The sequence below is a fragment of the Vulpes vulpes genome, chromosome 7 (assembly GCF_048418805.1).
Source record: "Vulpes vulpes isolate BD-2025 chromosome 7, VulVul3, whole genome shotgun sequence".
NCBI lineage: Eukaryota > Metazoa > Chordata > Mammalia > Carnivora > Canidae > Vulpes > Vulpes vulpes.
In genome coordinates, this window is record NC_132786.1 from 70,266,693 (window position 1) to 70,294,370 (window position 27,678).

At 53.9% G+C, this 27,678-nt stretch overlaps 1 protein-coding gene across 1 annotated transcript in view; it reads left to right on the forward strand.

The window, feature by feature from the left end:
* The window catches only part of PLXNA4 (plexin A4), a 427,871-nt gene extending 403,762 nt beyond the window's left edge, over positions 1-24,109 (forward strand). Inside the window, exons 26-32 of the mRNA XM_072764009.1 lie at positions 384-487; positions 1,015-1,114; positions 2,262-2,452; positions 3,302-3,471; positions 7,384-7,596; positions 14,769-14,919; positions 16,985-24,109. Of these exons, the coding sequence (XP_072620110.1) occupies positions 384-487; positions 1,015-1,114; positions 2,262-2,452; positions 3,302-3,471; positions 7,384-7,596; positions 14,769-14,919; positions 16,985-17,080 (1,025 nt within the window). The 3' untranslated portion in view covers positions 17,081-24,109. The remainder of the gene's footprint in view (positions 1-383; positions 488-1,014; positions 1,115-2,261; positions 2,453-3,301; positions 3,472-7,383; positions 7,597-14,768; positions 14,920-16,984) is intronic.
* The last annotated feature ends 3,569 nt before the right edge of the window (positions 24,110-27,678 follow it).

A 27,678-nucleotide genomic window follows, 5' to 3' on the forward strand; every position in this document is an offset into this window, starting at 1 on the left:
CCTTGCAATCAAGCAAAGGAGCCCATGGTGGTGACGATGCCGCCTGGCATCTGCTCAGCGCTTTCTTAAGTGCCTCGGCCCGCCTTGTTCATTCAGCCAGTACTTACTCAGCACCTGTTCACAGATGTGGCCACTCACGGTGGCAGGCGGGCAGGGGAGGATAGCTGATGTTACCCGTCTTGTGTCCCTGAGTTTGGTGGGATGAGAACCAGAGCTAGAACTCAGGGCCCTTCTGCACAGAGAGCTTCTCACCCCTCCTCAGGGAGGGTTTATCCAGGGATGCATGCTCCACATGGTACAGTGCAGCTGCCCACCCCGGGCCCCTGGGATCCCTGCAGGAGGGGCTCAAGGGCCTCTCTCAGACGCTACTGCTCTCCCTACAGAATGGCGACAAGGAAGCGGAGCCAGGATGATCCTGCAGGATGAAGACATTACCACCAAAATTGAGAATGACTGGAAGAGACTGAACACACTGGCCCATTACCAGGTGGGGTGACTGTGCAGGAGGGGTGGGGCTCGCTCAGCTGTGGTGGCCTCCAAAGCTCAGACCTCTCTCACCCAGAGAGGCTGGATACCACGCTGTGCACCCACCTCTCCCCCAGCACTTCTGACTCCCTTGGCCACCCAGGGAAGCCTGACATCCCCCAGCCAGGAAACCTTGACCTCTTTGAGATAGGACACTAACATGCGTGCCGCCCGCAGGATGTGGGCAAATCCCCAAGAAAAGGCCCTTTGTTGGATGATCCCTGGGGCATAGTCCAGGTGCCCTCTCAGGGAATCATCAGGATGGAGGGTGCTGCTGAGTGAGAAGTTCTTGCCACAGTTGCTCCAAGAAAGAGCTACAGCATAAGATGCTACTCAGCCGTCGGGTCTGTCTTGTTTTTTCAAAGCACAGCTGACCACCTCCAAAGTCCCCCCATCTTCTGTGAGGCACTGACTGCCCCTGAGGTCCAGCTTATCTCCTGGGGTGACAGACTTTCTGTACCCAGGCTCTGAGAAGACTTCTCCCTGCAGGTGCCAGATGGTTCTGTGGTGGCCTTAGTGTCCAAGCAGGTGACAGCCTATAATGCAGTGAACAACTCCACAGTCTCTAGGACCTCGGCGAGTAAATATGGTGAGTTCTCCCAGTCGGCCTGGGGAGGAGAGAATGCCCGAGCTTGCGGAGGCAACTATCACGAGGGCAGCCCTGTTGAAAGGCAGCAGACCCCTGGGCGGGAGTCAGGGGGGCTGACTGTCTCTGGGGAGAGCCCGAGTGGGGAGGGGTCTCCACATCTGGAACTCTGCGCAGGAATTGAGGACTTTCATCCTTGACAAACAAGAAGGAAGTCTAACCTTCATGAGCAGCTTACACTCTACGTGATGCTTTCACTTTTGTGATATTCATTATCACACATCCTGTTCATAACAATCAGTGAATTAAATAATTATTATTTCCCCCTATTATGCAGATTAGCAAATTATAACTCAGATGCAGAGACTCTAAGTGATGGGTAAAGGTCACACTGTCACGAGGCAGTTGAGGGAAGGTGCAGACCCAGGTCTCCGGCTCCGTGGTACGGGGCGGGGGGAGAAGGTACTGGAAGTGGGCTGGGAGCCCTGGGGCAGCCCTACTCCGCCTCCACCTGTGTGCTTTGGGGCCAGCTGCCTGACAGCTGCAAGACCTGGTCCTACCAGCAAAACAGCAAATGAAAAAGTTACTGACTTCACAGAATCAGTGTGGGAAATAAGTAGAAGAAAACACGGTGGCACCTGCACATAGTAGGGCCTTCGCCTTTTCTGCACCACACTCTTTCCACCACACCCCGCATGTCAGCTAGCAAGTGGGAAGGGCTGGCCCAGGCCGGACGGCAGGATCGGGGGAAGCAGGTGACAGGGCCGTGGCTCAGCCGGTGCACAGTCATGAAGGGAACGGGCTACCCACTCCTTAACAGTCTACCCAGAACACATCCTGAACCATCACCTCAGAACTCTTTCAAGGAACACACTAACAAGGGACAGGCTTATATTTTTAGAAATTGAATAATTTAGGGCTGGAGAGATGCAAGTCCAGGAGGGCGAGAGATCTCAGTGGCACGGAGAGCTTCCTGGAGGTGGCAGGCAAAGCATCCCAGTTTCAGGGAACATTGCTTGCAAGACACACAGTCAATAGCACCCGCACGCTGTAGGAAGGGTCACACAGCCTTGGCCGTGGCTGGAAGGGTGGGGGGCCGGCGTGTTGGGTAACTACAGGCCTCACCCAGGCGGGGTCACTGCATTGGCAGAGAACATGATCCGGTACACGGGCAGTCCCGACAGTCTCCGCTCGCGCACACCCATGATCACCCCCGACCTGGAGAGCGGAGTCAAGATGTGGCACCTGGTGAAGAACCACGAGCATGGGGACCAGAAGGAGGGTGACCGGGGGAGCAAGATGGTGTCTGAAATCTATCTGACGCGTCTACTGGCCACTAAGGTAGGGGACCTCAGGCAGGGCCGGGGGCAGGTGTGGGGTATGGGGAGGAACTTCATCAGAGCCGGCAGGTACCTGACGTTTGTGCCAGGACCCCTCTGTTAGCCACCCAGCGCCGGCACTCGTCGTCAGAACCTCAGAATCCTTCTCGACCCAGTGCTCCAGGCAAACCCCACCCGGGCATCACGGTTGGCATGTAGTCTGAGGCTTTGTCCCCGCCCTTCTCCGTACCCGTTCTCAAATATAGAGACATGAGGTACATCTGTTCACGCTCCTCTGCCGTGCCCCCACGAAAGGATGACCCCCTCTCTAGGGCATCATATTCAATCTCTAGCGAGGGGCAACTGGGACCCCAGCAGTGGCTTTCCAGGCGCTACCTCCAATCCTGGGGACACTGTGTGCCTGCAGCTGTCTCTCTGCCGTGGGGCTGGCCCCCGCCTGCTCCCTGCAGAGCCAAGGGAGTACCTGTTCCTTAGCCAGAATGCTAAACAAAACCAGCAGATCGTGCTTGTCTGCTCTGACCGAGGGAGCTGTTCATTAGCATTTGTGAAAGGTGCTAAAATAACACCACCCAAGGGCGTCAAACCAAACCGTGTTGTTGGCAGAGGAAGGCTTACGTAGGTCCAGTCTTGGTGCTCCGTCTATTTTTGCACGCGCTGGGGAGGTTTAGGGAAACAGATGAAGATGGTGGGGGACTGCCGGCGCGTGCACTCACCCGGTTCCCCCAGGGGCCCGGGCTGCGCGCAGGCCTCCCTTCCCCTCTCCGGGGCTGCTAAAACCCGTCCTGGGCCTCGGCCTGGCCCGGAGCTCCCTGGGCGGAGCTGTGCCTGAGCTGGCTGCCCTCGCCCGCAGGGCACGCTGCAGAAGTTTGTGGATGACCTCTTTGAGACCATCTTCAGCACGGCGCACCGGGGCTCGGCCCTGCCCCTGGCCATCAAGTACATGTTCGACTTCCTGGACGAGCAAGCGGACAAGCACGGCATCCACGACCCGCACGTCCGCCACACCTGGAAGAGCAACTGGTGAGCGGGGCCGGGGCCCCCCACTTCTTCCACGGGGACCCCTCGGAGAGGGCTCTGTCACCCAGCCTCCCCACCCTCTCCTACCTCCGTGCTCCCTTCCTCCCTCACTTCCCTCTACCCAAGCCTCCTTCTTTTCTATCAGCCAACCAGTTAAGAAATATTGACCTAACCGGGTGAGCAAAAATTAACATGCTGAACGTTGCCACCAGGTCCCTGTCGCGTCCAGGTCCGCCCGGCCCCGCGTGCCTGACACCGAGTGCACAGACAGCGTCAGGCTGGGCCCCAGGCACGTGGGTGATGGACAGGCAGGTCGCTGTTCGGACAGGGAGGCTGGTGCGATGGTAGAGGGTGCACGTGGGCAGCTGATCCGAGAGGTCGGCATCTAATGGTGACTCTCCAGGACAGCTGTGACCTACGAGGCATCTAGGTCAACAAAAAGGTATTTCTGTTCTATTAGAGAAGCAATGGTCTTCCCTTTCCCCCAGACATGTCTTCCACACTCCCTTTGGGAGGCCAGGGACGTGGCCTTCGGAGCAACTCTGCAGAGTCACGCTACAAGGATGGGCAGGACCCAATGCCATCCTAGCCAGAGTTGTCTCTGCTTCATCTGTCTCAGAGACAGAGGGATCCTCTGAGCCCTGACATCCCAGCCGTCCCCACTGTGGTCCCTCCATCTGTCCTTTAACACATGTGCCCCTTCCCTTCCTGTGTGTACTCTGGGTTTCCGTCTGCAACGGCAAGGTCAGACATCAGTATTCAGTGCCTGGTGTGGAACCTTGCACAGCGCCATGGCTCAATAAATATTGATGATGATGTAGGGCCCAGGTGGTCTCTACGTGAGGGCTCTACCTCAGGCAAGGCTGGCTTATATTTAGTGCCATGCATTCCAGAATCGCCTCCCTGTAGCTTTTAAACAGCCCCTGTCCCAGGTGGTTCTTCCCTAGAACATTCTTCCAAGGCAGTGCAAACCTGCTGCCTGGCACCTGCCAGCTTTGAGGACGGCCCTGGAGCTAGGGCACAGCCAGGCACCCCAACAGCCAGCCCGGAGCCACAGACCAAACACAGATGACAGCAGGAGTCAGAAGCGGCACTAAAACCTATTTCATGTCATCTCCTTTGGCTTCTCATCTCTTCCACCTGAGGATTAGTGCTGTCTCTGCCGAAATTGGAAAGGTGGGCAGGAAGAGAAGTTTGGACCATAGCACCAAAGGGCTGGGTGTGCTCCCACATTAACTCTGGGTGAAAGAAGGTCTTCCCCCGCGGGCTTCTTGCAACCCTTTTTGAAGTAAGACTCCCAGAGTCTGGATCCGCCATCTAGCGCAGGAATGCTGGGTGAAGCCTCTTCCCAGGCCGATGTGTCCTGGTGCCCGCCTCGGGCTAGGATGCCCATCCTTTCAGTGTGCCTCTGCAGGCTGTTCCGAGGCCCGTGTCCCTGGCCTGCCCAAATCTGCTTCTCTCTGCCAGCGAGTCTTCCTTACTTACCACCTGGTCTGATTGTGAGCCGCCTTCGCAACACAAGGCATGCTCTGACCAGCCTGGCTCTTGGTTCTGGCTGGGGAGAGGTGGTATTTCCAAAACCCCCCTACCTGCCCTCATAGCCCATTACAAGCAGACCCCCTGAGGTGGTGTCTGAACCGTTTGCTTTCAGCCCATTCCTCCTTCTAGAGGAAGACCCCCGCCGAGGAAGACCCCTGCCAAGGATTCCCTAACGCCCCTGGCACCAGCTCTTCCCAATACTCTGCTGTCCTCATCAGGAACTCCAGGGCAGTGCTGGAGTCAGCAGTACCAGGCCCGAGTTCTTGCACCAAAGGACACGCTCCCTCTGACCCTGCTTGCTGCCCAAGCGAGAAGCAGTTGGTCTGGGAATTATGAGATCTGCATCCTGACTTAGAGCTCCTTGTCCCTAAGTGGAAAAAAAAAAGAAAAGATTACTTCTCTATTCCTGGCCAAAGTTGTAACTCACCTTGCCCCCCACTCCCCTGCCCCCCTTCCTCTACACTCTCCTACCTTTTCTCTTTGAAATAAACCTGCTGCTCATTTAGCCTGAGTGGCTGCAATCAACCAGAGATTAGTGCCACCACTAATGTTAATAATATGCTAATATTTCATTAGAGGCAGGAGCCTCGGTGAGGTGCCCTGGCTTCCCTGTTTGATTTGCCTGTCAGCACAACTGGCTTAAATAGGGGGAGTGTTGGGAGAGACAGCGGGGGCGGAGCAGACAGGAACTCCCTGTGTCCCTCTTCTGGGTGGGACTTCCAGAAACAGGAAGGTGTGGACAGGCATGGGAGTCCTTCCTCCAGAGCTCTGACCCTAGATGTCGTGGGCTCCACGGGCAGCTACAGTGACCTTGACTTTCACTGTGTGTCACGATTTTCTGTGTCATCCCTTGATTTCCTGTTCTGCACTTCCCGGGATGAGACAAGCACCACCTGACCTTGCCAGATCTCGGCACTGCCCGCCCGAGTGCCAACGGCGCATGCTGTGGGAACAGAACACTTGTGGATTGATGGGCAGTTTTGAACAAGAGGTCTTTCTATATTTTAGCATTTGTCATATAAGAGGTACTGGCTGCTAGTGGAGACAGCAGATAGAAATATTGTACTTGCTGTCCTGAAGGAAGTAGCTTGAAGGGTTGGCGTTCTAAGAGGCAAGCCAAACGCACATGAGCCCTGTCACTACCACCAGCAGTTGGAACAGCAACCAAAATCCTAAAATGTCAGGGCCAAAGGCAAGAGGTGAGCTGGTAGGAGCAGAGGGAGGGAAACAAGCAATCCCTTGCTCAATGCCACCCTGCTTCCTAAGCTGCATCTCAGTGGGCTGCATGGACCCATGGGGTGGGAGAGCCGGCAGTCTGGCCCGAGGCAGCAGGTGGGCACATTTCTCCCGATGCCCCAGGACCCTTTCTGGCAACACAGACAGGGCCTTGCAGTTATCAGACCACACTGCATTGTTTTTTCTGTTTGTCTTGGTTTAGCTGATTCCCCTCGCACATCCTCCAGGCCTCCTCCAGCTAGGGAACACCTGTGAGTCTTTAAAACTCAAGACCATCAAGTGTCCTTCCCTCTGTGAAGACTTTTTGGACCCTCCTCTCGGGGTGGCCTGGATGACATCTCCGCGTGCCCCACATCAGACCCTGGATATCCTTGGGTTCCAGCACTGATCAATCCCAGAGCACATACTCTATGGCGTGTCCGATGCCCCCCCAACCCACCAGAACACAGGCTTCTTGAGGGCTGTGTCTTATTCACACTGTAGCCACAGGTGCTAGCATAGTTCCAGATATGCAGTAGGTGCTAAGTGCAAGGGGTATACAGTAGGTGCTAAGTGCAAGGAAGACCGAGGGGGAGGGGGAACACCAGGGGGCAACTGACAGCCTGTCATGTGGGTCTCTAAGGCCAGCTCTGAGAGGAGAAATCAGTTAGCTACTCTAAAGGGCTCAGCCCCAGGACCTTCATTGTGTAGGACGGAGCTGATACCACCAGCCAGGGGGCAAGGAAGTGCTTCCTTCCAAGTCATACAGTGGGATGCAGAGAATAAGATACAAAGCCTATATTCCAGGTTATTCTTTAAGGTTTGCCAACCAGATGTGCCTTGTATCCAGCATAGGGGGCAGACAGTGGAATAGTCTGGAATCCCACTTTGGGGAACCCGTCCTGGCCACCTCTGAGCCCAAAGCCTGGTCCCATCAGGCAAGGTGGTAGTCCCGTGGTGTAGGCCGGGCATCAAGCCCTCTCCGGAGCCCATGGTTCAACCTTGCTGATCCTCAGTTTCCTGGAAGGCAAGTTGGCTGCATAGGCTTTGATTAAGGATGGTTGGTGCCCAGCCTTTTCTCTTTTCCCGGAGAACTCTCCAGACTACACCACAGAGCCCTGCCCTATCTTCTCTGACTGCCTGCCTCTTCCCTCCACACAGCCTGCCACTGCGGTTTTGGGTTAACATGATCAAGAACCCTCAGTTTGTGTTTGACATCCACAAGAACAGCATCACGGACGCCTGCCTCTCCGTGGTGGCCCAGACCTTCATGGACTCCTGCTCCACGTCAGAGCACCGGCTGGGCAAGGACTCCCCCTCCAACAAGCTGCTCTATGCCAAGGACATCCCCAGCTACAAGAACTGGGTGGAGAGGTGAGTGCTAAGCCCCGGAGCCACAGTAGGGCCCCTTGCTGCAGCAAACAACTGCTCTCCATGAGGGCTCCCCTCCCCAGTGGGTGGAGACAACAGATAGAAATATTGTACTTGCTGTCCTGAAGGAAGTAGCTCGAAGGGTTGGCATTCTAAGAGGCAAGCCAAATGCACATGAGCCCTGTCACTACCACCAGCAGTTGGAACAGCAACCAAAACCCTAAAATGTCAGGGCCAAAAGCAGGAGGTAAGCTGGTAGGAGCAGAGGGAGGATCAGTCACAAAGCCTGATCCTGCAATTGCAATGCCCACACCCCATTGTCCCCAGTGGCACTGTCAGCTGAAGCAAGACCCCGGGGAACCTGGCTGGAAGTTACCACTGGGTTCTGCTTCCCTGCCTGGAGGGCCCCAGCCCTTCGAGGCTGAAACGCCTTCAGGCCCAGGAAGGAAATCAAGTCGCTGCTCTGATCCCCACCCAAACAAAATAAAACATACAAACAAATCTTCAAGGGACCAAATAACATCTTGGCACAGAAAATCTGGAGTCTTCTAACCTGTCTGCCCCTGTCCACATCAAGTGGGGATGTCGTTCTCACTCTGACGCTTCTCCCAGCCCCAGTCCCTTGAGCCCTCCAAGACGACCTCTTGATGCCCTGCACCCTGTAGTGCTTTCTCGGCCATCGTAGCCCTGACCTAATCGCTGTCTTACACAGTGCCCTGTGCTTGCAGGGCTGCCCGTAAGCTGGGGAGCCCGTCTTCCTGCAAGGCTAACTTGTGGTAAAGAACATCAGTGGCTTGTCTGGGCCAATCAGCTCCACATACCAAGCACCTGAGCTAGGCAACCAGCCAAAGCTTTATTTATTTATTCATCACAGTAGCCCTGGAATATAAGAGGACAGGATTATAACCTCATTTTCTGCCCATGAGAGTGAAGAAATACACATTCAGAATGGCTAAGTAATCAGCCCATGATGACTTCAGTGGCCAAGATAAGAGTTGATCCCAAATTTGGGTGACGCCTACATCACTTTTCTACTATTTATGATACTTTTAGACGTGGCCTCTACCAAGCTATATGGTGCCTCTGTGTGAATTAAGGCAGGTGCCCTTTCCTAGAGAAGGGTGTAAGCACAGGCCAGGGTGCATGGTTTGTTGAGGGATGGACTGGTTGTCACCCCAAGCACCTTTGTGCAGTGAACAATGCACAATTCCACATGGCAGTCTTGATTTTAGAGTCCCTTTCTCTTTTTATCATAGAGTCTAAAACTAGGAAACCCGGACGGAAGCTCAGTTTTGAGGCCTTTTTTTTTTTTTTTAATGAGTAAAAGATGCCAAAAATTGTTCTTGTCTTAGTAACTGAAGACAAAATGAAGAGTATCATTTCACCCATAGCAAAGAGACAGTCTCCATACTTCATACTTGAAAACTGCCTTCCCTTGTAAAGAGCTGGAATAACTAAGAGGTCATGGAGTCCTGGCCACCTCAGTAACATAATTCTGCTAACAAGGGTTGAATTTTATTCTTTGAGATCCTCCCCACCCCTTCCTGCTGATGTGTGTAGTGGGCATCGGTGTTGGCCAACCGAGAGAGAGAGAGAGAGAGAGAGAGAGAGAGAGAGCTCCTGTCCTTGTATTTATGTCTGAGTCATGAGGAGAGGCTCTCACCTCCACAGAGATGGTGGCTCATTCTTCTGACAATAGAGCTGCCAGAAACAGGAATAGCCCTCCTGTGTGGTCAACGGCTCTTCAGCAAAGAGAGAGGGGGAAAAGGTGGCAGCAAGGCCAGATTATCCGGGCACTGGTGTGGCATCACTGTGCTGGGACCTCAGGTCGGGGGCAAAGAATCAGGGACGTGGTGGGCGGGGGGCATTGCTGAAGCATCTGCAGAGGGGACACTCCCCAGAACACAGTTTGCCAGTCAAGGATGAGAGTAATGCATGCGCAGGGCTAATGGCCTTCCTGCCGCCCGATGCTAAATGAAATCTGTGCCACGCAGCTGCTACGGGTCATGAGGAACCCCAGTCCATTTGGTTATTTTTAGGAGTGGCTCGATGGTTTCCATTTCTTATCCTGCCAGTTTCTTAGCAACCAGTGGCACTCTAGGGAGAGTCATCTTTCACTAGCCTAAGATCCCACCCAACCCTTTCTCCTCCCATTCTGGGACGAGGTACAGAGACAGGGGGATTAGGAGACAGTGTGGACTGGTCTGGAGATCAAGTCTAGAGTGCTTCTTCACTTGGTGATGGATGGATCGATTCTGCTGTCGCTGCCTGAGGAACCTGGCACCCGAGTTTGTCTGCTTGTTGGAAAGTGCAGCCCAGAAGCACAGAACTCAATCACCATCCCCTGTGAGCCTGGTCTCCCACCTCAGCCTACCCAGGGCACCAGCAGCCTGCAGGTCAGAAGAATGTTGGTAGAACCCAACCTCTTATGGCCAGGGCCTACTCGCTGGTAATGTCACTGCCTGAGCCTACAGACAGCCCACACAGGACTCAGGCTTAGTGACTCGCTGTGGGAGACTGCACCCTGCATGCATCACAGCTGAGAAAGAGGACTTACCCTGGCTGGTCCCCTCTCTAGAGCAGGGGGAAAAGCATCTGGATTCTGGAGACCTCACTAACTCTGTCGGTTGAACCGCCTAGATCATTCTATCACACCTATGCTGGCTTGTATCTCCTAGAAGTTCTTCATCTACCCACACTCCCCCAAACCAGTCCTCCCATTCCATTCTTCCTCCCACCTTCCTATTTCATCCTCCCTTCCATCCTCCCATCCCATTCCTGCCTCCAAATACCTTTTAGTGCTAATGGTCAGCAGCTCTACTGCAGACTTCCAGTCTCTGCTGCCTCTCTACAAGTATTCGGGTCTTTGCTTATGGCCACACCCAGAGAAAGGGAGCAGGATGTCTAGGTCCCCAGCAGCAAGCAACTACTACACTCATAGAGCAGAACTCAGTGATGTTGTCACCATGAACAGCCCAGTGTGTCATGACCAGTCGTAGTTCTTGCATCATTAGCAAGAGCCATACAATTATCGTGTTAAGTGAGGGTTTCCTCTCATTTTAAATTGGTAGAACCTCAAGGTTATTCCTATGGCGGCATTAGCCTCTCTCACCTGCACTCAAGGCTTTCCAGGTAGGAATGAGTGGAGTGGAATCACACTTGACCCGCTCAGAACTGGACTGGGCTGTGCCACACATCAGAATATCATCTGTCACCTGTGTCACAGCATAAAAAAAGGTTAAGAATTTTGAATATTTAAAAATGCCCCCTAAGGAAGCCATCCATTCAAAATATAAAACTGTGACGGTTCACCCTGGGAGCAGTATTGGAATACAGACATTTCATTAACTTATTCATCAATCCGTGGGTCAAACATTTATGGTCTCCATCAAGAGTATATGGGGCACGTGGGATATATTACACTGGATCCTTCCCTTGTGGCTCCTGTGGTCTAGGAAGACACGGACAGGCATTCAACAAGCCCCAGGAGCTGTAATAGTGCAGCTGGGAGAGTAAGAGCCTGATTCTGCTGGGCCGGGAGAGGTCAGCGAACGGTTCTCAGAGGAAAAGACTTTTGTACAGGGCCTTGCAAGCCAAGTGTCTGTATATCAGAACATCAGGCTCTAAGCATTTTTCATGTCTATGCCTTCATCCTTGAGGTTGTCTGAAGAGATGACAAAACATTGTTCTTCTAAGAGTTCAGGGCATTGGAGACCACTTTCGTGATCACTGGAGCTGTCATAATGGCAGAGATGAGACACCCGCCATCACATACTGGGCCCATCCCCTAGAAGCCCAGTTCACAAATGCAGAAAATTCAGCATTCTAGGACCCTGCCTTCATAGCAGCTCCCCAAAGACCCACAAGGGTACTGGCGTCCCATCTGGTACGAGCAAACCCAGCAAAGAATGCTAGGTAGGGCCAGTGGTGGAACTCAGACATCCTCAGCAAGTGTGGTCTTGGCCAGCCTGCCAGGTCCTGGCCAGCCAGAGGGGGTTCTTGGGGGCCTTTCAGAGCATCAGTCCCTTCTGAAGGGGCTCACCTGCAGGCGAATCCCCTGGGAGGAAGTTCAAGTACAGGAGCCCAAGCTGACCTTTCCCTTCCTCACTGCATAGCCTGCTGATAAGAACACTTGTTTGAAGTTCATTAACGGGGCATAATTGCATTCTTCACAATCAATAAGCCTTCTCAGTGGCGGTGGCGGTGGCCCAGCACAAAGGCCAGCCCAGCGGGAGCTGAGAAGGAAGCAATCACCCACACAGCCAGGGAATCCAGGGTGAGGTCATTATCAGGCTCAAGGGATGCTGGCAAGGCCAGAGGGTGGGACACAGCCCTGGAGGGGAGTGAGGAGAGGTCAAGGCAGGGTCAGCATGCCCTGTCAGGTGGATGGGCCCAGCTAGGACCGGGCAGGGCTGGGGACAAGAACCAGGCAGAGTGTCAGCCAGACCCAAGACCCACACTCATCCAGGAAATTGAGCCTTCCATGGCCATGCAGCTCAGCTAATCAGAACTTGCCGAAGATGAGGACATGTGCCTGGTGCATTCATGAGCAAGTGTGTGACCACAGACGTGCGCTGGTCCAATCCAGCGGCCTCTGCACGGAGACAGCAGAGGAGAGACTAGGCTGCTCCATGTGGACATGAATGGTAGCATAATGCAAAGCACATCCGGGTGAGCCACCACCCATTTCTTCAGATGAAAAGGTTGGAAGCCCTGCCCTCTCCCCCCTCCACCCGAACCCCTTCCTCCCTTTCTTTCTCACACACAGACACACTTTCTATATATTCTCTTTGGAGAAATGGACCAGGCATCTAGCACACACCGAGGCAAGCCTTGTTGAAGGGACAGAGTGCTGGGCACCTGCTATTTCCAGTGGAGACAGTGGTCCCTCACCTGGGCTCTCGTGCACCCCAGGGAGCTAAATACCACAGGAGGAAAAAAAGCCTGATGGCCCATTCGCATACCCATGAGAGGTGTCACGGACAGGCAACGGAAATGGCAGGAGTCTTTGCCTGTGATGACAGTCATGTCCTGTGAGTGAGGGCCTGGGTTTTTCATCCCGTTCAGTCTGTCTGCCTGTCCACAGGTGACAGAGTGTCACTGTCAGGAGAGAGCTCTGGACACAGGTGTGTTAGCAGAGACGCGCTGGGCCACTGGCCGTGGAGAAGCCAGGAAGATCATCGGTTCATGGTCTTCGCCAACGTGACCTGACCACACAGCCCTCTAGCCGACCAGTGCATCGAGACAGTGGCACACATCTCCTCGGGAGGGGACAAGGTTGGGAGCCACCACCAAAACCCCTGGGTCTCCACTATAAAATGGAACGTTGGCATTTACTGCCCTCCAGAAATAGTGCCAATGAATCGAGTCTCTCGCCGGAACATTTATACCTGGAATGTCATTAAATCACCCAGGACCCAGAGGACGCTGAGGCTGTCGAGGGGTGGGTTGCAGGCCAGGAAGAGAACAGGCTCTTCTGGGATGGCGCGAAGGAGCCATAAGGCAACAGGACAGGGAACCAGGCGGGGGTGGGGGTGGCTCTGAACCTGAGGGGGACAGGGGGACAGGGGACCAGCCATGACCCCGCCCTGGATGAAGGTTGTGAAGGATGATGTCCGCATGGGCTGGGGGCAGGACAGCCTTGTCTGCGGCCCCAGGCGCCTCCGAGAAAGGCCGTCTCATTAAGCTCTTGTCCCTGGGCCCAGACCTCCTGCCAAAAGGCAATCAGCTCAACAAAGCAGTTGGCCGGTGTGTCTGTGTGTAGCCGGGCTTCTGAGGTCAGAGGAGGCGCCCCCTGACCAGCCCCTTCCTTTGCCAGAGCGCACAGATTTCATCTCCTTCCCTCTGCCTCCCTCGGAAAGTTTCCAGAATGAACACCAGGTCTGCAGACGCAGCAAGGCTATGGCTCAGGGCAGCGCAGCCACCATGGCCCTCGTCGGCCCAGGAAGGCTCTGGCAGCAAATTGAACTGTCATTCAGTTGCAGACCCTCAAGCTTGATGGCTAGAGGAACACGCAAGTGCCACCTCTCCAGCTTGTCACCCACTCCTGGGCAGAGAGGGGGATAGAAGGGGGGATGGCACAGGACTTAGGCATCCATGGGTGGTACCCTGAGAGGTGCAGACTGGGAATGGCACAGGGCCGAGGGGCCAGGCTGAGACGGCACCAGAGCCTCCGAGGATGCCCCACACACTCGCCCAATCAAGCCCTGAGTTCTGGGAATCCCCGGGGCTGGCACTTGCACTTACACAGGTGAGCCAGTGCCTCTCCTAAAACGGTGTGTCCTCGATGCCTCCCTCACCTTGGCCTATCCCCACTCCGCCACCGTCCCACCACCCTCCTCTGTTCCAGGTTCTCAGGCATGCCCTTCCCTGCTCTGAGGGCTGAGGCATTCAGTGCAGGCTGAGCTGGGGTGATCAGGACTCCGGTGTGGGGGGCGGTTCCCCGGATGCCCTGATGTCTCTCCCGGCTTTTGTAGGCTCCAGGCCCATTGGTGTGGCCTACCCCCAGCAGGCGCCCAGGAAAGGGGCCTGGGTGTCTCTGGGGCTCTGGGGCCTTTCCGTTCCTCATTAGGACCCTGCACAACTCCCCTCTGGTGGAGGAGTTGGGGTTCGCTGCATATAATGTCAACTTGCAGAAATTAAAAATGTAAATGCTGGCGTCTAATTAACCAGTTGACAGCAGTGCACAGCTGCAAGTGACAGTGACTGATTGCCTTCTGCCAGCCTCTCTCCCCACGCAGCCCCCCTGCCGCCCCCGCTTCGCCCAGGGAGCCCCCTGAGAGGGGAGGGCATCGAGGCAGAGCAACCGCTTGGAAGCCCAGTAGAGCCCAGTGGAGGGCACCTCTTGCGTTTGTGGGAGGAGGAGTGACAAGGACAGAAGAGCTAGACCGGGCGCCCTTTGGGGGCTGGGGGCCAGGCTGAGGCAGGGGATGGCTCCTCCTTACTCCTGCTCCCACCCCGGTCCTCCCCTGACCACTTCGGAGCCACATCCTCCCCCTGCACCCCGAGCTGTACAGGGCCAGCCCAGAAGCGCAGGTGGGAGAGGGCCCGCCGTGGTCCCCAGGGGGTGGTGCCAGCCATCCGCCGGCCCCCGACATCGTGCCAGGAGTTTCAATCTGCCCGGTCCTCTGTCCGCACGGCTCCAGCTCTTTCTTCCCCTCCGCCTTCCCTGGCAGGTATTACTCGGACATCGGGAAGATGCCGGCCATCAGCGACCAGGACATGAACGCGTACCTGGCTGAGCAGTCCCGGATGCACATGAACGAGTTCAACGCCATGAGCGCGCTCTCGGAGATCTTCTCCTACGTGGGCAAGTACAGCGAGGAGGTGAGCCCACCCTGCTTGGCACCTGCTGGGAAGGACGGGGCAGAGATGAACAGTCGCTGCCTGTGTAGCAGCCTCTGCACAGGAGCCCCAGGCACGAACCCCAGACAACCCCCCGCCTCTGCTGGGGAAGCTGTCCCCGCCTTGGACTTGGCGGCTGCGCTCCACAGACTGGGACCGTAGAAACCTTCCGTTCTGCAAATTCTACATTCATCCCCATTCTCAGATATTTAGATAAAGTAGCTATTTCTTTCTCTCTCTCTTTTCTTTTTTTAAATTCTTACTTCTTCCCTGCTTGTCCCTCTTTTATTTTTCCCTTTTCTCTCCCTGATCTAACTGTCTTTAAGCAAGCAGTTTCCCACTCCCATGGTAGGCTGCATGGGAATGGTATGTGGGAGAGGGAGGGGAGAGGAGGGGAGAGGAGGGTCAGGACAGAATAGATACAGAACAGAGTTCCCCAGACGGAAAAGAAAGCAGACGCTGCCTTTTTCCTGGCCAGTACAGAGGTGCTTATGGGAGGGTTCTAATTCATGCAGGCTTAGCCCAAGTGGGTTCAGAATCCAGGCTCCCTGTGTCTGAGCGGCAGCATAACCACCTTCCCCTGTAGTGGGAGGTAGTGACAGGAGCTGGAGCCGGTGCCCCCCGTTCTCCGCCTCCTCCCCGCTCATCACTGAGAGGGCCTAGGAGCCCCAGGCCACGGAAGAGGCCCCAGCAGGCTGTGAGCAGCATAATGCTGCAAGCCTCCAGTGAAGGGGAAGCCAGGTGTGGGTCCCATAGGGGAGGGACCGAGATGCCAGCCTGCAGGCCGGTGCTGGTCCTGGGCAAGGCTGTCACCTGCCCGTGGCCACATGAGAGAAGTAAGGATGATGCGGGATGTGCCAGGGCAGGAGTACAGCTGCCTCATCTTGCAAGCACTGCCCTTTAGTCTACAAGGACACTCGTCTACTCTTGGTGTAAAAATGCCCCATCCTCATGAAATACTAGCGCCAGGAACTGGTGGTTCTAGGCCAGCTAAGAGGTCGGCAACTCCACCTTGGTCTCCCCACTTAAAAATACACTAAGTGGGCCAGGAAATCCAGAGCTCTGGGAGCCTCCTCTGGAGCCTTCAGCCTCCTCTCTGGCTCCTCTGCCTCCCTACCCCTCAGCCCCAGCGCCAGGAGATGCCACACCTGCGTGTCAGGTGCCCCTCGTGGAGCAAACTTCATGGGAAGGGCGCTCGCATGTGTTAGGTGACCTTGTCCTCTCCAAGGGAGCCACCCACACAGGGACCAGGAGTTCCCCCATTATACAGATGAGGCAATGAGGGTTCAGAGAAGTGATGTGTTTTTCCCCAGATCACCCAGCTAGACACTGGTAGATCTGTTATTCAGCCTCACGTCTCCTGAGTCTGAGTCAGCTTCTCACTTATTTTTTATTGCGTCCTCACTGCCATTCTTCTCTACCAACCATCTGATCCCAGAAAAGGCTTTGGCAGATGTTATCATTCACTGCTAGTGACCAGGAAAACATGAGATATCCCCCTTGGAAGGATATTTGTTTGTTGACACGCAAGCAAAGCCAAATGACTTTCTAAATGTGGGATCAGGGGGCCTCAGGGAGCTGATGGGGAAGATACTCCTTTTTAGGAAGGAGGGGTGGGATTTCTTAATATCTATGAAAGCACATTCCCCAGAGACACCAGGCACCACACTTTACGTGGGGGTAGGCCCGTGTGTTTGTTAACCTGCAGGGACCTGGTACATCTCTGAACAGGTGTCTCCTGCCCACTGCCAGCTGTCTTACGTGGGCAGCAGAGCGCATGCATTTATTCAGACATGTTGATGAATGTGCCGACTCCCTGTGCTCACTGACACAGGGGTACCCACCTGCTGCACCCCACCCCCAAGTGCCCCTGCACCTCTCCATCCCTGTTAGCCAGGCTGCCTGCTGACCCAGAGACTTCACGTGTGCAACTTTGTGTGCACGTGGCTTTCCAAGCCTGACCCCGCTCGCCCTGTCTGTGCACGCCCTAAGAACACAGACCCGTATGCACAAACTAGTAACCTCCCCGTTCTTGGCCCTTCAACAGATCCTCGGACCTCTGGACCATGACGACCAGTGCGGAAAGCAGAAACTGGCCTACAAACTAGAACAAGTCATAACCCTCATGAGCTTAGACAGCTGAGAACCGTCCTTCCAGGGCCCCTGGGGGGAGGGACACACCAAGCCGTGCCTCAGTCTAGATTATCATCTTTACCAAGTGCAAGTTCCGACTGGCGTCAGCAGCATCCCCTGAACAGCGCTGTCTCTCTCTTCGCCTCTTTCTGTCTCTCCCTCCTCCCTGCATCCCTTCTCTCTCAGTTGCTCTGCCAACATGATCCAACCAAGCCACCACCCCTCAGTGAGTCCAGGATGGCCAGGCTCACACGGGGACCTGGCCAGAAGATATCAGAGGGGCTCTCTTTCCTGGCTGACTCCCAGGCATCAGCAGAGGGGGCCCAAAGATGGAGGAGGAGCCATGGAGAGAGAGAGGACGCTCCTGCGTTGCTACTCCACCTTCCACACTGGGCCAAACCTTGGTCTAGGGAAGAGGCAATGAGCTCAGTATTACCTTCACTGGGAAGACATCACCTGGCTCTCTCCCTTCCCAAATGCCTATCTCCAGGGGGTCCACCAGGGTCTGAGCCCAGTGGAGTAGGGATTAAGGGGGTGGGGAAGGAGTAGAGAGGTGCTTTTCAAGCTGCCTCTCACTTCTTGGGTTGGCATTCAGAGGCCGCCTTGTCCCCTTCTAGTCTTCTTGGAGCCCTTCCAAGTGCTCTTAGGGACCTACCCGCCCTGTCCCCTCCCCTGCCTGTGGAAAGCCAGACAGGAGAAGCAGCGGTTGCATTCCACTGTGGAGACCCTCCTAACCTTCTAGTCTGGCTCATAGCAGCAGAAATGTAACATGGAGGGGGAGAAAGGGAAAGAGGGTCGCATCCACCCTGGGCAGAATCGGTTGTTTTCCATTCATCCCCAAATGCAAATGAAGCACGTCCATAGTCATAGGCTCATCCGTTGCCGGATCCTTGATGCTATCTAGAGAAAGCACCTACCTGCATCCTCCTTGCTCGGCACTCATTAGGGGACAATGTAAAATGCAGAGTACATCCAGGAGATTCTACCTCCAGCCGCCTTTATTGGCTCCGTCCCCACCCCCCTTCCTGAGAACTCTATAGAAGCTTGGGGCAAAGAGCTGAGGCCCTGGCCCCCTGCAGAGCCTGGTGCCACTGCTATGCAGAAGACATTGTCACTGGACTGTCCAGACCTACTTGGCAATGACTCCCTCACCACCTGCTGTCTCTTCGGTCACTGCCCTTCCTCACCTCCTCCCTAGTCATCATGGAGAGAACCACGCTCAAGCACAGCCTCATGGAAACAAACCAAAACGCCAGCCAAACTCAGTCCCCAGCTCGCCGTGTCCAGGAGGGACCTAGGACTCAAGTGGAAGGAGCTGGCCAACAATGAGAGAAGAGACATACAATGGACCTCGGCCCTGGCATCTGTTTCTCCATCTGTCCTTCCATCTCTGATCTCTCATTTCAGCCTGTCAGGCAAACGTGTGCTCGGACACGGGTGAGCAGGGGCCGTGGTAAGAGACGGTCTAATGTAGGGTCATGGAAACCTTAATCTTGAAGGGACTTTAGATGCCATCTGGCCCAGTTTCCCACCATAAGCAAGAGACTGTCTTAGCAGTCCTGCTGGCTAATTATACCCCACTCTGGGAGACAAGGAGAAGCATCACCTAAAGTGTGGTTGCAAGTCAGGGTTCCGGTCTTGCCTTCACTCCCTGAGCATCAGACATCAGTCTCTGTCATCCATTCACAATGAGCCCCAGGTGAAAATGGGAAGGAACCACTTCATCTCCAGCAAAGTTCATGGAGCACCCTGTACTTTTAAGAACTCTGGCCCCTTTGGATATGAGTGTTTGTGTGTGTGTGTGTGTGTGTGTGTGTGAGTGTGTGTGCATGTGTGTGCATGTGAGTGTGTCTGCTCTAGGAGCAGGCAGAGAGAGCTCGAAAGGATTTCTTGTCCTATGGAGGGGACTCTGAGGTGTTTCTCTTCTCCATCCTTGCTCATTCATTCTGCAGCTTCAGGACATTTCAACACTAGCTTTCTGTGCTGAGTGCTGGTGGGTGGAAGAAGAGTCACCGGTCCGTAGGAAACCAGGGTGCTCAGTGGCCGAAGGAGGCCTGGACTGGCCTGGAGGTGGAGGTGACCCACAGCAGGGCATCATGTGGCATGAAGGAGAGGACAAACGGGGACAAAACACGAGTAGCTAACAATGGAAAGAGGAGAATGGGGGAAAGATGTACGTTGTGGGGGGAAAAGATAACCAAAGGTTTTGGCAAATGAAGTGCCAGGTGAAGAAGCACGGGCTTTCTGCCCTGGACCATTTCATTTCCTCCCAGGAAGCCACGGGCCCTGGCCAGAGAGGAAGCATGTGAGAGCGGGCGGGTGGGCGGAGGAGGCACGGTGGCCAGAAGATGTATTTGTACACGTGAGGGGTTGGGGAGGAGAGAGACACAAACATATTTAACACAGATTCGCTGAGTGGAAACAGAGTGTGTGTGTGTGTGAGCGCATGTATGAGTGAGTGTGTTTGATTTATTTTTTAAGTTTTGCACAGTTAGGAAAACAAATTAGCAGGCAGAAAAGAAGACTGTTATCGTGGTTCTGCTGAAGCTTTTATTTTTTACCGGATTATTATTGTTATTGTTATTGTTCCTTCGTCGGTACAGAACCCCCCTCCCCAACCCGCCCCTGCCCCGGGTTTTGTCACAAGAGAAGCTTCAAACACCTCAGAGAAAGCTCGATGTCGGGAAGAGAGAGGACAGGACAGTGTCCTGGCTCTCCTCCTTCCTCCTGGAGGCAGGTTGTTTGCTGAAGTCTCTGCGACCTGCTTGGGCTGGAGAAACAGGAGAGGACCACCCGGAGCTGCTACCCATCTTGTCCACAAAAATTCTCTTTCCCTTTTCTGTTTGTCTCTCTTTCCTTTCTCTGTTCCTTTTACAATTTTTTTTCCATTTGGATTCATGCGCACATGTGATACATTTCCAAGTAAAGACAAGGCAGCGTTGTCGGAAAGCTGTCCTTGGCTCCCATGGTCTTTCCAGAATATCCCCTGGAGACCCCCAATCTCCTCCTGGCAAGCCAGAGACCCCCAGAGCTGCCCCTGGAGGGGGGCACGCAGACCAGCACCCCACAGAGAAGGGAGCTGGACAAACTGGCCCCAGGAAAGGAAGGTCCCCTCGAGGCCTCCCCCATGACTGTGAATTTGCAGGGTCATGACTCTGTTTAAGGTGGAATCTTTATCTAGGTTCTTGGGTCCCAGGCAGAGAGAAAGGGAAGAAAGGCCCATCTTCTCTCACCTTCCCCTCCAACCGCCTCCTGCACCCTCCCGCCCTTGAGACCACCAGGGTCCAGGCGGTGCCGGGAGATCACACAGTCAGAAAAACAGACCTCGGTTAGATGGGGACTTTGAACGTAGGAGGGAGATGGGCTGACGCTGAGGTGCTGGAAGGCGGACACCTTTATGGGGTCCTGAATTCAAAAGGACGGATGGAGAGAAGCTGAGACAGGTGGCTGCGGGCAGGTCATTCCTCTCGGGAGAGGCGTCTCCCCAGGGCTGGGCTCTGTCATCCTTTGTCCCTCCTTGTACAGAGAGACGCCGGCCTCTCTTGGTACCTGCAAATAGGGCCACTAAGTGCAGATGGCTACTGTGTCACTTAATTCCTCAGGAAAATACTTTTTCTTGCCTTCTTTCAATGTGGTTTTAATTCGGGGACTGAGGACAGCCTGAGTGTGCACAGGCCAACGTAGGTTCAAACCCCTGGGACATGCACACCCAGAGTCGGCTCTAGAGCCTCCCTCTTGTGAGCCAGTGGGTGGACAGGTTGGGCCGAGATGCCTGAGCCAGGCTAGGGTCAGAGAGAGAAGTCCTCTTCAATCATCCCAAAGTGAAGCAGACTGTCCAGAGCTGTGCCAGGCAGGAGTGGGAGCCGCTGACAGGTAAGGCCGCTGACCTTGGCCACTCAGGCCTGGTTCTCAACACCCCCAGCCCTAGGCTAATGTCAAGGTAGTGTCCCAGTACCCCCATTCCCCCCGTCTGAGGCCCTCTGCTTGTGTTCCCCTTGCATGTCTGGCTTCTGAGAGTGTCCCTCCCCCCGCAGAGGCAAGTGTACCCCCTTGTCCCCATTGCCCGCAGCTCTGCCCCAAGGCTGCGGACCTCCTGGCACAGGAGCCTCAGACCTCACAACCCACCCCCCCCCCCCAGGGCAAGCCCCTGCCACCATTCCCAGCACTGCCTCCCTGAGTGATTGGGGGTCCCCAGTCCCACCTGGGCCATGGGGGTCCCCCATCAGAGGAGCCACAAGCAATGATTTCTCAAGCAACCTCCACCCCCCAGATGCCAAGTCCTGCTGATGTTTCCAGAACCCAAAACAACCACTCGCTTTGACCTAACAGGCAAAGCCCTGTTTTCCATCTGTCTCCATTCTCAGGAATGAGGCGACATTCTTTGGGCTTCAAGGATGTGAAGTCAAATACTTAACCTCGTGAGGGTTAAAGTGAATTATTCTTAATCAAGAGCAAACATTCCCACCTCTCAGAGAGCAAGGAGGGAGGGGAAGAGGCAGGGAGGCTCTGCAGGCCCAGAGACACCCCCTCCGCGGTCCTTGCAGGAATGGGCCGCCCCAACAGGTGGTCCTGGCATGGGTCCGAAAGGCCTCTGAGAGGCATGTCTAGGCATGAACAACCTCCAGGTACCAGAGTCCCTGGAAGAAGACCCTGCCCCAGGTGGATCCAGGCTCCTTCCTGGCCTTTCCTCTCGCTCCTAGTTCATGTCAAGGACCACCTGTAAGCCCTGCATGCTTCCCGTCAGCATCCAGGACAGGTGACGGAGAGCCCCTGACCCTGCAGCCCCGCCTTTTTTCTTTAACCTTTATGTGAACTGTCTATTTGGGGTCTGAGGTCATTTGGTTTTTGTTTGTGTATGTTAAGCGTTGGAAATTAAGGAGGGAGCCCAGGTGTGGGTGTAAAGTCCAAACTGCTAGAATGGAGAAACAAAACTCCTCACCTGTGACCTGAGAGGGATGAGAAGAGCCTGGGGGCTGGGGCTGGGGGGGCTCCCCCTGTTGTTAAAAAATGGGTCAGGATATTCCCCGGATGTGGACGTGCCTGGGGAAGCAGCCTCCATGGCTGCTAATATTCTCGGTGCTTCCTGGGCACCTGGGATGGCTGGAGCCTGTGATGCCAGGCCTTCCCCTCCTGCCTCCTGCCACCTCGCCCCAACAGGTGCCACAGGAGAGACAGCTCCAGAGAGAGGCTGGGAAACCATGAGCCTCCATCCTCATGGTGCTCTGAGAGTGGCAAAGCCCTCCACTGGAAAACTTAGAAAAAGACCCCCCATCCACAAAGGAATCTCTGTAGTAAAAGTTTTGGACTTTCAAGAGAAACTTTTTTTTTTTAAACTACAAGTCTTTGCTCCCTGATAAAATTGTTTGTTTTTTTAATTTGGGGAATATCCAACTTTATAAAATATAGAGGATTTTTTGGTTGTAAAAGTAATGCATACTCATCAAAGTCCCAATTAAATTCCATGAGTAGACTGGTGACTACCCCAGCTCAGCAAAGCTGAATGAAACAAAATCCCTAAATGAAATTAAAAGAGGTTTCTGTCTTCATTGGCAGAGATAGTGAGTGGGGTGGGGTGGGGGGGGGGGATGCTCTTGGTCAGGTGTGTCCCACCCCCCTTCCTCCTTACCCCCTTTCACTTTGTCCAGTCTTGGCTCTCTGGACCGCCCCTGGTGTGGCTGAGCCCCCTGCAGTCCCCCACCAGCTTTCCTCAGACCGAGGGGTCACCCGTTGGGGATGGGCCATGGAGGGACCAAGCACCCTCCCCTGAGAGTGCAAACGCTCATGGCAAATAGACAACAGGTTCTATGCAGTTCATCTTCTACCATTTTTTTTTAAACTGGAATTAGAACATCTTTTGTTAGTGTCTTTGATCTTATGAGTCAAGCACATTTTGGAAGAGCTCCCTTCCAAGAGTGGAATTCAAAACAGAGGATACAGTTAAAGAGCAATGCAAAGGACACTTCACCAAGCGAGACCGCTCACCCAATAGGACCCCTGGATGCGGCTCAGGCCTGTGACCAAGATGCGACACGTGTCTCTTGTGTTGTCCTGCCTCCTCCCTTCCCCAGCGTTCTCCCCAGCTGTTGGCTTGTTAAACCTTCCGTTCTTTAAAAAGAAAAGCTAGTTTACCTCAAAGATTCTTGTTTCCATTTGGAAACTAATGACTTTGTGTTTTAGAGTAGATGACCCTCCCCTCCATCACCCCCTGACTGGGGCTGGTGTCCCTGAGGCCTGAAGGCCTTGCCTAGTCATGTGTTGGCAATGCCGACCAAGAACAAGACCCCAAGGCCCCGGAGACAGGAAGGATTGGGTGTAGCTGGCTTCCTCCCCACCTTAGCCGGTAAGGACCAGCCCGTCTCTTCCATCAGGGTCCTGCCGAGTAGTCACCATAGTAACCAGCAATGCCAGGGTACCACCAACAGAGACCTGCTCATGAGTGAGCTGTGAGCCCGGGCAGAGGGGGGAAGCTGGCCTGATCACATGGCCCAGAGTCAAGTCAAAGACTAGAGGGAAGAGGAGAAACAGGGTAGGATGAGTGGGTGGTTTGAGGAACAGCAGAGGCCTTCGAGTCTTGGAGAGAGGCCGCTGAAGGGGGTAGGGCAGGTGGGTCCTGCTCCGGTCACCCCCTTCCAGCTCCACCCCAGTTTCGCTTCCATAAAGTTCCCACCTTGAACACTGACACTTTGTTAGAACAAAGCAAAACATATCTTTAGACAACAGTGTTATAATGAGCCTCAAAGATAGGTGGATGGAATCGATTAGAGGAAGAGGGTCTTCTGGTTTTGATTTTTAAAAAAGAGTATCCTAGTAAGATTAAGAAAAAAAGGATTTAAAAAAAATAAAGTTTTTAAAAAGGAAACCTATGCTATTTAAATTGGAGCCCAGTTGTAACTTGGTAAAGGCAAGCTTCTGTACCTTTGTTATAATTAATTGTATACCTGTGTATGTAAATATAAGGCATTCCTATTTTGCAGTTCAGAACAAAAAAAAACCTATTTGTAATATAGAATAAAGTTTATTAAAAAATAATAAAAATGCAGTTTTGGGATTTTGGTCTTTTCTCAAGCGTCTGGCTGGAAGCAGACAGAGGGGAAGGTTGGCCACAGGTAAGCCTCCACCACGTACAGGTGGGGCAACTTGTCTCTCCAGCCACATGGTATCTAAACATTCTCTTAATTACAGCTCTGTCTTCAGTTACAAAGCAGATGTCTCGGGAGGCGATAATGCCCCCAGATAGGGACAGCAAGCATGCTACCAGCCAGCGCTGTCAGCAGACATCCCTTCCACATGAAGCCAGATCAACCTCTGAATCCTCCTCGACACAGCCCTCCAGTTTGCTGGAGTTAGTGCCGGCGAGGGCACGAATTGCCATCCCTGTTGTGAGTCTTCTTGGCAAGCCACACCTCAGTATAAGTGATCTCCTCAGTCTAGCCCACCCCAGCATTTTAACAGAGGGTAGAAATCTTGAACCCAATTGTGCTTCTGGCATAGGAGTAGGATAGGGAGAGAACAAGAAAGGGAAAGGTGGCGGTGGAGGCAGGGAGCAGGGAAGCAGACAGCTGTCCACCTGCCACCAGCGTCCATCCGTAGTCCAGACTGGCCTCCAGGGCAAAGTGGGCCGTGCACAATCAGGTCTGGGCCCAGAAACTCTGCATCATCCTCTGCATTCAACTGGCTGCCCTCCCATGGATCCTTTTGTCTCTCCGAGCCTCAGATCAGCAGCCAGAGAAGGTTGAGCTCCATGTCTCCAACGTCTGTATAATTTGAAGTGAAATCCATGAGAGGGAAGCAGGATAAGAAAGGAGAGACAGAAACACCAAAGTGGAGAGTGTAAGTGAGGAAGAAGGGCAGGAAACAGGGTGGGGAGAAGACAGAGTGTAAGTGAGGAAGAAGGGCAGGAAACAGGGTGGGGAGAAGACAGAGTGTAAGTGAGGAAGAAGGGCAGGAAACAGGGTGGGGAGAAGACAGACAGACAAGCAGCCAACAGCAAGTCCTGCCCTCCCTCCATTCCCATGCTGGGGTTCCCCCAGCCTTCAAAGCAGAGCCCCCAGAGTGTAAATGGAAGGAGTCCACCAAGATGGGAACTCTGGGGGCCAGAGAGAAAGGGCAGGAGGTGACTTGGTGCCAAGTCTGTGAGTCCTGTCTTGTCCCACACCTTCCAGAAGAGAGCCCTCCTGAGATAAGAGGCAGCCGCTAAAGGGTAGACACAGCTCCACAGTGACACCGAGACACCACCACCTCTGGGAGACACGTCCTACAGCCAATGACCAGGAAGCACATCAACCTTGGGACAACAAGGGAACGAATGGCACCCAAGAGGGAAAGTGGGGATTAGTGACCCCAGACCCAACAAACTGATGGGCTCAGATCAGAGTGGTAGCTCTTTTCCAGTAGTTCCAACAGACAGGGAAAGTATGTTTTCTCTTTTCCTAAATGATGAGGCAGGCTGTGGTGGGGACAATGGTCTCGGTCCGAAAGTTCAAATCAGATTCCACCCACAATCAAGTTCTTGTCCGTCCGCAGGCTCCTTTACCTGTGTGATGTCAGGCAGTACCACCATCAGCCACCATGACCTTGGGCAGATGGCTTCTCTGTGATTCAGTTTTCTTCTCCAAGACCTGAACATGCTTCTAAATGCTCTATGAAACCCAGGAGAGGGATCCCTGAGTGGCTCAGCGGTTTGGCGCCTGCCTTTGGCCCAGGGCGCAATCCTGGAGTCCCGGGATCGAGTCCCGCGTCGGGCTCATGGCATGGAGCCTGCTTCTCCCTCTGCCTGTGTCTCTGTGTCTCTCATGAATAAATAAATAGAATCTTTCTTAAAAAAATGATATGGTACAAACAAAAGAGTGTATCTGGCCGAGGCCTGAGTCCAACTTTAGAATGGATGCCATATTAGTTAGCTCAGGCCGCTGGAACAGAAGACCAGGCTGGGGAGGCTTGAACAATGCATTTGTTCCCTCATGGTTCTGAAGGCTGGAAGTCCAAGATCCAGGGGCCAGCATTAGTTTCTGGGGAGAGCCCTCTTTCAGGCTTGCATAGAACTGCCTCCTGTGTCCTCACATGGTCTTTATTCCGTGCGCGCATGGGAAGAGCTCTCTGCTCTCTCTTTTCATAAGGACACCGGTCCTACCAGGTTAAGGCCCCACCTTTAGGGCCTCATGTAACATTAATTACCTCCCTAACGACCCAATCCCTGAATTCAGTCACATTGAGAGTTAGAATTGAATTTGAGGGGACACAATTCATGCTCTAACCGATGCCCTATTTATTCATTGACAGAAAGTAAATATCTTATGAGAAGGGACATGAATGTATTTTGATTGTTAGCCTGTGAGATTCTGGAAGGCAGAGATGTTATCAGTTGAATTGATGTTACCCAAGCTTAACAAATGTCCAGCACAGAGGGAGTGTTCAGTAAATTATAAATGGGTAGCGGGAGGAACGTGAACAGTAAGCTGGGAGAAAGCAGTTGGCCACAAAGTCAGTTGCTGGCTCATCTCCCCACCCAACTAATACGCCTCCATTTTCTTCCATATCAAGCCCCATCCCCTCCCATGAATATTTTATCTCTAGGAAACGAATTCCTGGACTCGCAGCCAGTGGCTATCTTTTGCAGGTTGTTGGGAGCCAGGCACTGCAGTCAAAACCTCTCCCACGGCTGGGAAAGCTACTGCTGGCTGTGCAGCATAAGTGGGAGCAGGGGCAGATCGCTTCCACCCCAATCCCATTCTCCAAACCTGTGCTGCTTTTCTTTTAACAAAATTCCCACTTGAACACTGCCCCCAACCCGCAGGGCTGCAGGGGGCGGGGTATGTGCTAAAGCCAAGGCAGGTGTACGCCGTCGGGTTGTGAGTCGGGCTGGCGGGTAGATCGAGTCACTGTTCAACAATCGCCCCCTTCACTCCCTGAATGAGCAAGGCGGCTTCCCATCCCAATTAAGGCAGGCCAGCCAAGCCACTTGCCGATGCATTCGAGCACTCGTGATGTGCCACCTGCAGTGCTCCATCAGCCTGGACAGTGAGGACAGTGACAACGCAGAGCAGAGACACCAGATGACCCTGCATGAGTGGAAACTAAATCTTTGCTGGGTTAAGTCACTGTGGTGGGGAGGGCATAACAGATTATCCCAATTATTATGGGGAACTGGAAGTTTAACCTGACCGGTAGGTAGTCCCTTAACCGATAGATAATACATGAAATCTCACCTTCCACCCACAGACAATTATTCTTTTGACCTCAGGCTTTTTTTTAAAAGACATTATTAGCTAATTACAGTCAATGTGACTCATTTTGTAGATGTTCCTAATTTTCCTGAGCCGGATTTCAGGCTAGGGGGAAAAGGGGAAGAAAGAAGGAGTAAATCTATAGAGAACAGGAAAAAAGGGAGGGGAGGGGAGGGAGGCTCCCTGGAGAGAGACATGAGGAGTAAGAAGATCAGAAAGGACTGCCTTTAGCCACCTCTGTGCTGGGAGATTTCTGCCCAGTGTGCACCCAGACACCCGCGGTGGTGAGAGGTCTCCAGCCTCAGCTAGAGGTCATGGCACTCACACCACACACTGCCCTAAGGAGAAGCTATTTTGCCTTTTAAGGACGAATTCAGCCAAGGTG